We start from the raw sequence: 12,062 nt of genomic DNA, 5'->3' as shown, positions 1-12,062 counted from the left end.
AATCTTGAAGTTATTGGATATACAGATGCTGACTGGGCTGATTCCATTATATATAGATGCTCTATATCGGGTTACTTTACATTTGTTGAAGGTAACCTTGTCACTTGGCGGAGTAAAAAACAAAATGTGGGTTCTAGGTCTAGTGCAAAAGCAAAGTATCGATGAATGGCTTAGGGAGTTGGTGAATTATTGTGGATTCGAGGACTTTTGACAGAATTGGGTTTCAAATCAGAAAAGCCCATGGAGTTACATTGTGATAACAAGTCAGCTCTCGATATTGCTCATAATTCAGTTCAACATGATTGAACCAAACATGTTGAGGTGGATAGACATTTCATCATAGAAAAAATTGAGAACAAGATCATTTGTCTACCCTTCGTAAAATCAGAAGATCGATTAGCAAATGTCTTAACAACAGCTATTTGTGGAATAGTGTTTTATGACTCACTTACCAAGTTGGGCATTGGTGATGTGCATGCATCAACTTGAGGAGGAGTGTTGATGTGAGCTATCCTAATTAATCAAGGAGATTTATTTCCTTCATTAATTAGGGGATTTACTTCCTTATTTTATATAGTTTGGAGGATATTCTCCTAATTGATTATTGTATCTATTTCCTTGTAAAACACTCATGTAAACTCATATATATACCTCCTTATGGAGAAGAATACAATTAACCTAAAGTATTCAAACCATATTCATATTTTAGGAGTGAGGACAGTTGATGGCTTATTCTAGTTCTTTTCTCTGCCTCAAATGATAAAGGTCTTCAATATTTATCAAGTGCAAATAAGAAATAAAGGGCTAAATCGAATTAAAAATAGTCACAAAAAAATAACAGGACTAAACTAGTTGCAAACATACAATGCAATTTGAATCACTACTACAAAATAATAGCAATAAGTCTTGTTATGAGAAAGATAAACAACATAAAATTAAAGCAAAGTAAATGGAAAAGAAAGCAAAACTCGATTCGTGCCGAAGAGTTGTCAACTTGAACTGATTGGCTGCAGCAGGAAATTAAGATCATTTATTGGAAATTATACTAACGCAAAGATGTGCCAGAGCAATCTTCGAAAACAATGGTGAGATCTTGCAAAAGTTGTCAATTGGAAATCCTCCAAATCTGTACTAGAATTGGTTTGGAATCAGTTATGATGATTGTTGTGAGCACAGTTGTAGAAGCATATTCACAGATCCTATGTCAAATAATTAATCCAATCAATTTGAGAATTATTTGACTAAACTAATTAACTCAATCTCTCCAACTTGAGAGAGAATAATTCCTTTTCATGTGTGAAATTATTTTTCCGATACTTTAGCCTTCGAGGCTCCTATAAATACATGGCTACGCATAAAGTTTGAGGGACATATGAAACTATGCAGAAATCCCCTCTCTCAAACCCTAGCCGCCACACACACACACACACACACACACACACACACACACACACACACACACACACACACACACACACACACACACACACACACACACACACACACTCTCTCTCTCTCTCTCTCTCTCTCTCTCTCTCTCTCTCTCACACACACACACACACACACACACACACACACACACAAGACTCTAGCCACTCGGTTCTCCCCGAGAGAAATCTCCGTACACTTTGTTAGCTACTGTTTATCTTACACACAGTCGACCTAAACTAGGTATCGGAGGGCCTTTGCCCAACACCCCTCGGGTGTGGTCTTTTCACTTTGTGTTGTTTTATAGGGAACAAGAGAAGTGAAGAGGAAGACGAGATCTCAAGACGAATATTCTCTAGGGAGGAAAATCACTCCCACAACAGTTGCTTAAACATTGCCTCTAAATATTTTCCTTGAAAATATTTTCCTATTTCCAAATATTACTTTCATTTGGTGATTATAAGAAATAATTTCCTTGTAATCTTCTATTAGCCAGTATAATTTGGTGATTATAAGAAAATATTTTGGCTAAAAAGAGAAAACTGTTGTGAAACTAGGGAATTTGTGAGGAGAGATAAGAGGAAGAAAGAGGCAGTATAATTTGCTCAAATCAACTTGTATTCCATTCATATTTGGATCCACTATTTATAGGGGTAGAGAGGTCTAAATCATTTACCAACCATAATTGGTAGGTTACAAGTATATAATGATGGGTATTATGATAGGTAAATAGTGGCTATTATTGTGGGCATCCATAACCTATAAACCCATAACGTATGGATTTATAACACTCCCCCTTGGATGTCCACCATACAGTGACATCATGTTGGACGTGCTAAATGTTGCCTCGTTAAAAACCTTGTCAGGAAAAACCACATGGGATAAAAACCTGATCGAAGGAAAAAAGAGTACATTGCACATACATCGAATGTAATAAAACTGAGGAGTTTCCTCAATTGATATCTCCCCTTAATCTTCAACAGTCTGATTGCTTGTAAAGTCGTTGCATCCCTATACCATATACCAACTTCTGAAATATAGACTTCGGAAGAGCTTTGGTGAAGAGGTCTACCAGGTTATCTTGGGAATGAATTTGCTTGACTTCAATCTCTTGATTCTTCTGAAGCTCATGTGGGTAGAAGAACTTTGGTGGTATATGTTTGGTTTTGTCACCCTTGATAAACCCTTCTTTAATTTGAGCTATACAAGCAACATTGTCTTCATAAATGATTGTTGGAGCTTTTGTTGTTGAAGAAAGATCACATGTTTTCCGAATATGATGAACTAGGGATCTTAACCAAACACATTCTCTACTGGCCTCATGGAGCGCAATAATTTTTGCATGATTAGAAGAGGTAGCAACCAAAGTTTGTTTTGTAGATCGCCATGAGATCGTTGTGTTTCCACAAGTAAACACATAACCAGTTTAGGAGCGACCCTTATGTGGATCAGAGAGATACCCAGAATTCGCGTATCCAACAAGATTTGGACCGTTGGAAGGTTCCTTTGAATAAAACAGGCTCATATCAATTGTTCCGCGAAGGTAGGGCAAGATATGCTTTATACCATTCCAGTGTCTACGTGTTGGAGCTGAGATATACCTGACTAATAAATTTACTGGAAATGCAATATCTAGCCTAGTACATTGGGCTAAATATAATAAAGCACCTATCACACTAAGATATGATACTTCTGGACCAAGTATCATTTCATCATCCTCTTTAGGATGGAATGGATATTTATTTGTGTGTAATGGACGAACTACCATTGGAGTGCTCAACGAGTAGGCATTATCCATATAAAATCGCTTCAAAAAGAATTTCAGTGTAAGCTGATTGATGGGCAAGATCTGCAAGCCCAAAAAATATTTAGTTTTTCCAAGGTCTTTTATCTCAAATTCACACTTTAAATATTCAGCAGTGTTAATGATCTCTTCAAGAGTTCCAATTAAGTTCATGTCGTCGATATACACTGCTACGATTGCAAATCCAGAATTTGATTTCTTTATAGAAACACAAGGGCATATGGGATCATTGATATAGCATTCTTTAATCAAATATTCACCAAGACGATTATATCACATTCATCCTGATTGTTTCAACCCATATAGTGAACGTCTCAGCTTAATGGAGTACATGTTCTGTGATTTAGTGTTTGATTCTGCCAACTTGAGTCCTTCTGGGACTTTCATATAAATATTGGCATCTAACTTCCCATATAAGTATGCAGTAACAACGTCCATAAGACGCATGTCAAGTTTTTATGAAACTGCTAGACTTATTAAATAACGGAACGTAATTGCATCCATAACATGAGAATATGTTTCTTCATAATCAATCCCAGGCCTTTGAGAAAAGCCTTGCGCAATGAGTCATGCCTTATAACTGGCAATCTCATTTTTCTCATTACGCTTTCTTGTGAACACCCATTTATATCCCACAGGTTTTACACCTTACGGTGTTTGAACCATAGGTCCAAATACACCACGTTTTTCCAAGGAATTTAACTCAACTTGCATTGCGTCTTTCCACTTTGGCCAATCAAGCCTCTCTTTGCATTCATTAACAGATTGTGGTTCAATATCTTCATGACCTTATATAATTTTAGCAGCTACTGCGAAAGAAAAAATATCATCGATAACCATTTCACTACGGTCCCACAATTCATCATTGCATGCGAAATTTACAGAAATTTTTGTATTAGGTATCTTTTCCTCTTCAGTGGCTTGTGTATTTTCAATGACACTTTCACTCTCTGGATGAATTGTAGGTTCAAGGTCAATCTCTTTCCCAATAATATCTTCATGAGCGTTTTCATTGGGGTTGGAATATGCTTTTGTTTTTCGCTTTTTATGAGCTGAGTCCTTCGAACCAATGGGTATACCTCACTTGAGGCATGCAATAGATGATTCATTTGCTGCAACATTGGTTAATCAGATTGGGATATCAATCCTTGTTGGTGTATTTGCTGCAGGTATATGTGATTTTGTCACTTTTCCTGTGTTAGTGAATGCATCTGGCATTTGATTAGCAATTTACTGAAGGTGGGCAATCTTTCATACTTCATTTTCACTTTGAGTTGTACGAGGGTCAAGATGATACATAATGGATATTTTCCAACCTAATTCAAGCCGTTTTTCAGGAACGGTCTTTTCTCCCCCTAATGGCGGGAAGAATGTTTCATCATAGTGACAGTCCGCAAAGCGTGCTGTAAAAGTATCTCCTGTCATAGGTTCGAGATAGCGAATGATAGTTGGTGAATCAAAACCAATGTATATTCCCAATCGACGTTGAGGACCCACTTTAGTGCGTTGTGGGGGTGCAATTGGCACATAAACTGCACAACCAAAAACCCTTAAATGTGATATATTGGGTTGTCTCTTAAAGGCAAGTTGTAAAAGGGAGAATTGGTGTTGGGCAACGGGCCTCAAGCGGACTAAAGTTGCTGCATGTAAAATTGCATGTCCCTAAGCAGAAGTTGGCAACTTTGTCTTCAATAGCAAAGGGCGAGCAATAAACTGGAGACGCTTGATAAAAGCTTATGCTAATCCATTTTGAGTATGGACGTGGGGAACTGGGTGCTCAACATCAATACCAAGTGACATGCAATAAGCATCAAAAGTTTGGGAGGTAAACTCACCAGCGTTATCAAGTCGAATTGACTTTATTGGATAATCAAGGAATTATCCTCAGAATTTAATTATCTGAGCAAGGAGCCTAGCAAAAGCAACATTGCGAGTTGACAATAGGCAAACGCGTGACCATCTTGTAGATGCATCGATTAAAACCATAAAATAACGAAATGGTCCACAAGATTGGTGAATTGGCCCACAAATGTCCCATTGAATTCTCCGTAAGAAAGATGGACATTCAAAGCCAAGTTTTGACAGAGATGGTCTGATGATCAATTTCCCTTGGGACCAAGCTTTGCAAGATTGGTTAATGGACAAAGTACTACGGTAAGGCTTTAAAGGATGTCCATTTGAATTTGAAATAATCCTACGCATCATTGTGGATCTAGGATGCCCAAGACGATCATGCCAAAGCATGAAAGTCGTTGGGTCAATGAACTTCTGGTTCATGATAGCATGGACTTCAACTGCTTTGATGGTTGTATAATACAACCTAGAAGAGAAAGCAGGAAGTGTTTCCAATATACGCCTTTGGCTGTTGATATTGGTGGTAATGCAAAGATACTCCACATTGTGATCCTTTCAAGTTTCAATATGGTATCCGTTCATTCGAATGTCTTTAAAGCTAAGTAAATTTCTTCTCGATCTCAAAGAGTACAAAGCATTATCAACGGAGAATTGAGTCCCATTGGGTAACAAAATTTGAGCTCTTCCAGAGTTGTCAATTAGGTTTGCAGAACCTAGTATGGTAGTTACCTTTGCTTTTGATAAATGTAAATTATCAAAATATTTTTTATCTCGAAGAATTGTGTGCGTAGTTGCACTATCCGCAAGACAAATATCTTCGTCATTTATCTCAAAATGAGAGCATCCATGATTGTTTTCCATGCCAAGAGCTTTCGTGCTGATAAGTGTTGTGAAACTAGGGAATTTGTAAGGAGAGATAGGAAGAAGAAAGAGGCAGTATAATTTGCTCAAATCAACTTGTATTCCATTCATATTTGGATCCACTATTTATAGGGGCACATATGCCTAAATCATTTACCAACCATAATTGGTAGGTTACAAGTATATAATGATGGGTATTATGATAGGTTAATAGTGGCTATTATTGTGGGCATCCATAACCTATAAACCCATAACGTATGAATTTATAACAAAAACTGTAATTTTTTTATTTTAAAAAAAGCTAAACAAAAATAAAATAATTCACAATATGGTATCATTGCCCCCAGTGATGGACCTGTGCAAGCGCAAGGAGGTGCACCTGCACCTCCGGAAAAGTCCATTACCACACCGGAATTGCACATCTGCTTTAGAAATGAGATGCACTGAACTGCTCGACGAAATGCCCAAACCACAGGTTGGGAGAGTTGCATCACTTGCGCGTTTGGTCTTTTTTTTAACACACTGGTCTTTTTTTCAAATAATCCAGCTAGTTCAAATCAACCTTCAAATAATCTGCCTACTTCACATCCTCCCTTAAATAATTCGGGTAGTCCAAAACGATCGCAAGTCACAATAATTGTAGGTTAATTATATTAGTAATGAAAATATAATGCGACGTTTTCATTATATGAAAGCTTGTCGGCAACAATTGTAGGTTAATTGTAATGTTATTATTTTAATTAATTATGAATAACATTAGTATTGTTTAAATTATAATGATGCTTAATTATCTTCTCTTTTCCTTTTTTTTTTTTTTTGAGCTCTTAGTTTTTAAAAAGAATAATACTAGTCTTACCACATTTTTTATACCACAATTTTATATCACATGATGTGGCAGCTGATGTGTATATACCACATCATGTAAAATACTAGTTTTTGTTTTTCTAATTTTATTTATTAAAATACACTTTATTTATTTAATTTATATGGCATAGGCAATATCATGTGGTATAGAAATGTGGGATAATAATGTGGTAAACATCCTTTGAAAAATTACTGGTCCGCCACTGATTGCCCCTCGCAATTACAAAGTGCACAACGTCTTCTTTTTGGCTTGAGTTTCCAACCTTGTCTCCTTCTGTAGAAAACCGTGACAGAGACACCGAAGTCTTTCTTCTGAATCAAAAAACACCAACACCTCACTACAACTACAGCAACCTCTTTCTTTTTCCTAATCTGATCAGGTGCTGCTGAGGGAGCATTCAGTTTGGGTGCAGAGCCAACCAAATGGCAGGTGAGGAAGTGTCACCACTAGCACAAGTCAACCCAATTGACAAGGAAGCCTTCAAGTTGGGGTTCATTGGGGCTGGTAACTTGGCATCAAGTGTTGCAACCGGATTGGTCAAGCAGGGTATAGTACCAGCTTCAAGAATTTTCACGGCACACCGGAACCCGGAAAGCAGGGTGAATTTTACATCCATGGGAATTAAGGTTTTCCCGAAAAATCATCAGGTACATGTCTCTTTATGGTCATAGTCAAAGTCAATGCATTTATATCATGGAACATATATATAAGGCAATTTTTCCATTATGGACAGTTGGCCTCGGCAGTGAGGCTATCAGTTTCTTGTGTTAGTTGTTAATTGGTGCTCCCTTCTTGCTGAGTTTGGTTGGGGCTGTCCCATTCTCAATATATTCATTGAGTTTGGTTGTAGCTGGTTCGTTGTTTTCATTTTCAATATATTCATTGATTTACCCAATAAAAATTGAACCTTTATTTGTTGTTATTTGCTGAATGTGGCACAAATGAAAAACAAATAGAGTTAGGAGATGGGTTGTAAAGCCAGAGCAATTACAAGGGAACTGCAGAAAAGCAATTACAAAGGGACAGTAAAAAAAAACCAAGACAGTAGTTCTAATGGAAAAGGAAGATAGTTTCGTGTGGCAGTTTTCGCTATATGAATATGTTTTACGGATTATGCGTCCAAATATTTGCAAATGTTTGTATTTTTCATTAATGTGATATTGCTATATATTTGTTTGCTGGAAAGGAAAAGAAGGCGAATATGTAGTTTCAATGTACTAAATCCAGTCATGTTTGCCTACATTGCTGCAAGAGACAAGAAGTCCCCTATTCTTCAATTGCTGGACAAAACAAATTATTTACTCATATATTAACAAACTTGGATTTAATTAATTTTTGCACTGCTTCCGTGATATTATACTGCTCTTATAGTTCCCTTTTTCCTTTCTCCTTTTCTTTTCCATTAATATCATGGACAGGTAGTTGAAGAGTGTGATGTAATCATTTTCGCAGTGAAACCTCAAATACGTACGCCTTCTTTCGCTTGGTTTTCTTTTCCCCTCCATATTTGAATATGAAATAATTTGACATGCATTCTTATTAACGCTCTGTTGATCACTGATAATCCTTATGAAGTTTTATCTTCTTTTATCATAAACTGGATTGTTGGATATGCAGTTAAGGAAGTAATCTTGGACTTACGGCCACTACTTTCACAAAATAAACTTCTTCTGTCACTTGCTGTGGGACATAAATTGCAAGCTCTGCAGGTTTGTATAGATGACTGCTATATGAAATTGATGACTTGTTGCATAAATGCTTAATAATAGAATCTCAATAATGTTAAGGGATGATGACGGAACTTCTCAACCAATTTATTACAAAATGATGATTTCTTAGGTTCATGTCCTCTGCCTCTAGATTCACACTCTTAGCCGGTCATTGAGTCTCAACTGTAAGACATGCTCAAAGCATATTGCGATATTTAGACAATTCCTGTCTGGTTAAAATTCATCTTCCCAGTTGACTCTGTGTAGATGTTATCATCAATCACAATGTGGTCTGTCTACTTTGCCAATTGCTATACAGGTTTTATGGAATATCTTCTAGCAACTTAATATTGGAAAACATATGCATTTTATCTATGATATGAAGGTTAAGAGTTGTTTTTCATTTGATACAGGCTGATTTTCACTTTGATAGTAAACATTATTCATTATTATGGAGTTATGCAGACGCTCAACATTATTCATTAGGTCGTTCATGAATACTCTGGAAGATTTCAGTTATCTGTTATACTGTTACAATTTATTATTTTGAACTGGTACTGTTACAATTTGAAAGTCCTGTTTCCTTGACCAATTCCAAAAATACCTTAGTTACCAAATCTATTATGTTCGTTTTGAAGTGTCATTTTGGTTTATCTTTACTAACGTAAGGATGAATCTAATATCTAGTGAGTAAAAGCGGTGGTCATCATAGATGGAAAAGTAAGCCAAATTAGATAGAATCATGATTGCTCACAAATTTTCTCATGTTCTATCCATTACCAGAAGAAACGATACTTCAATGCAAACATTTCTACTCTTTCCTCTGTGTCCTTAAGCTATCTGTTGGTAGCATTACTGTGATATGCTTGAAAAAGTTTTCAAAGATTATTAATTTACAGTCAAGTTTCTGAACTTTCATATTTTTAATACTTATTTGTTCAAAGCTTCTATCCAGGAATGGGTCGGTCATGGTCGATTTGTTAGAGTAGTCCCCACTACTGCTTCTATCATTGGTGAGGCAGCTACAGGTAACAACTAATTCCTTGTTCTCACATTTATCGTATTATACTGAAAGAAATGCTTTCTACTTCTGAATTATTTAACTTCACTGCCATTTGGCCATATTTGGGAACTGGATTATGAGGTAGGATTGGATTGTAATGGTTTACATTTGATTGGAGAGGATAACTAGTCCAATCCTATGTTTGACAACGACGGAGAGCTAATGTACTTAAATTAAACAGTTATGCACTTGGGAGAAGCTGCAACAGAAAATGACGGAGAGCTAATAGCAGATCTATTTGGAGCAGTTGGCAAGGTGTGGAAAATGGATGAGAAATTGTCTGATGCTGCTGCTGCAGTCGGGTACGTACATGTCTTTGCTATCATCAGAGATAAACATAATCACTCATCTAAACTGGGGTAGCATATTGTTGCTGCTGCTGTATCATTCTTGTTCTAAATCAAAAGATAAAACATAATCACACTTGTAAACTAGGAAGTATCTGGTTACTGCTTATGTATATCATTAGGGTTTGGAAATGCACCTGCTCTTGCACTTACACATCATTCTGTGTGCACATATGCTCATCTGTCAACAAATATTTAGAGGTACATTTGGTTATTGGTCTTCTGTTTATTTCTATTGGCACTTTGTGGAGTACTAAACACCATAGATGTGTCCTCTCGCATACGCATCTCTTTCAATTTTCAAAAAAGAAAATGCATAATTGAAGGGGTAGAGACATGCATCAATAGCCGTTCACCAAAGTTAGTGGCTTTTTGTTTGGATAATTTTGCAGCGGTGCTGGTACGGCATTTGTATATATAGCAATAGAAGCTATGGCTGATGGAGGTGTAGCCGGAGGCTTACCACGAGAAATTGCTTTGAGTCTTGCTGCTCAAGCTGTAAGTGGAAACTGTTATGTATATCTGAAGAATCTAGTGGTGTATTATAAGCTATAACGTTTATATATCTTGACACTCCATTATCTTTCTCCAAGATTTGTCTATGCTGGGTACTGGATATATGCTTCTGAAAACAATTCAAGGCCTTAAATGAGATAGCTAAAAAGCTCAGACTTCTACTTTGGATTCACAGAACACACATTCTAGTGAGGGGTTATACAAACGTACGGATTTTTCACGGTCTATTTAGAAAGTGACTTTTAGTAAAGAATAGCTTCTGTTTCATTCTTCAGCCACTTCCAGCTTCTTTTTCTTGAGTTAATAATGCAGGCATTTGATAGGTTTAGATGCACAAATATCTGAGTGATCAGAACATCATTTTTTAAGAAATGAAGTTGATTGAACTTTGAGATATTGTTTCAAAACATTTTGAAGGATCATAATTTCAACGGAATATAAGATGTTCTTCTAGAATGCTCCTCCAAGTTTCTTCTCGCTCTATAGACACTCACAACCTCACGCAGGCTCATGATATGCCATGCTTTTTCCTGGCAATTATATTCTTTAGGACCTGGTCCTCATGTTATGAACAATTCTAGGCTTCTGATTTATATCTTTTCCCTTCTGTCTCTCTTGTTCTGCTGAAGTTCTACGGAGCAGCTGCCATGGTAATGAAAACAGGAAAACATCCAGGTCAGCTGAAAGACCAAGTTGCTTCACCAGGAGGAACCACCATTGCTGGGATTCATGAGCTTGAGAAGGGTGCTTTTCGCGCAAGCATGATGAATGCGGTTGTTGCTACTACCAAGCGTAGCCATGAGATGGGCCAATGACTTGGCTTTCCATGCGTAAATTACCCCTAGTAGGGTTGGTTATGCTTATGACAACGACATCAGAAAGTTACTCCGAATGCAGGAGACTGGCCATTCCAGCCAATTTGTACCATGTTGCTCAAGGTATGATGCTTCTGCATTGTGTTGAAGTGGATTCTACTTCCAGTGTATGAATGTACATTTGACTGCTATGTAAAATAAACGGTTTCTACTTTAGTAAAGTCGATTCTCTCAGTGTAAATTTTACTAAAATAACTCTCGATCTTCTGCTCTGATATCATGTTAAAATTAGACTATTGATCTCAAAACCTTGACAATGAATTGTAAATTTTATATATTGTGAGTCAAGGCTTCGAATTCTTAATTTGGGATTTTTATGTTCCCAACACGTACTTGTGTGTGGCTGGCTGGAACAGATTATGTTAGGTAGGCAATCTTGTTTGTGGCTGGAGCAGATTATGTTAGGTATATGTTGGAGAGTACATGTTGCCGAATTGGGGTATAGGATATTTTTAGGCCTGAAAGTTTGTTGGTTCCATATTTTAAACTGTTCAGATGTGGATTTGTATATTATTTTAATGTTAACCAATGAAAAAGTGGTTACTTTAATACAAATTTATAAATAAACCCAATCCTAGACATGTATTTATAAAAAAAACCCAAGCACTATTTAAACATAGAAACACACCCAAAATTAACCCCAAAGTCAACTTTTTGGGTGTATTTATAAATGGGTTTTGAGTGTGTGTAATAATGGGTTTTGGGTGTGTTTATATGTTTAAATAGTGCTTGGGTTTTTT

General features: G+C 36.7%; 1 protein-coding gene across 1 annotated transcript; it reads left to right on the top strand.

Annotated features, from left to right (window-relative positions):
• The first annotated feature begins 7,076 nt into the window (after nt 1-7,076).
• LOC148914841 (pyrroline-5-carboxylate reductase-like) lies at nt 7,077-11,626 on the top strand. The gene is made up of 7 exons (XM_089042989.1): nt 7,077-7,459; nt 8,231-8,279; nt 8,430-8,521; nt 9,477-9,549; nt 9,766-9,886; nt 10,324-10,429; nt 11,077-11,626. The coding sequence occupies exons 1-7, from the start codon at nt 7,235-7,237 to the stop codon at nt 11,260-11,262; spliced, it is 852 nt and encodes a 283-aa protein (XP_088899115.1). The 5' UTR covers nt 7,077-7,234; the 3' UTR covers nt 11,263-11,626.
• The last annotated feature ends 436 nt before the right edge of the window (nt 11,627-12,062 follow it).

This window comes from Prunus mume, linkage group LG8 (assembly GCF_029339155.1).
Source record: "Prunus mume cultivar Tortuosa linkage group LG8, ASM2933915v1, whole genome shotgun sequence".
In the NCBI taxonomy this organism is placed as follows: Eukaryota; Viridiplantae; Streptophyta; class Magnoliopsida; order Rosales; family Rosaceae; genus Prunus; species Prunus mume.
Note: the sequence above shows the minus strand (reverse complement) of the source record. Positions and strands in the feature narration are given on the sequence as shown.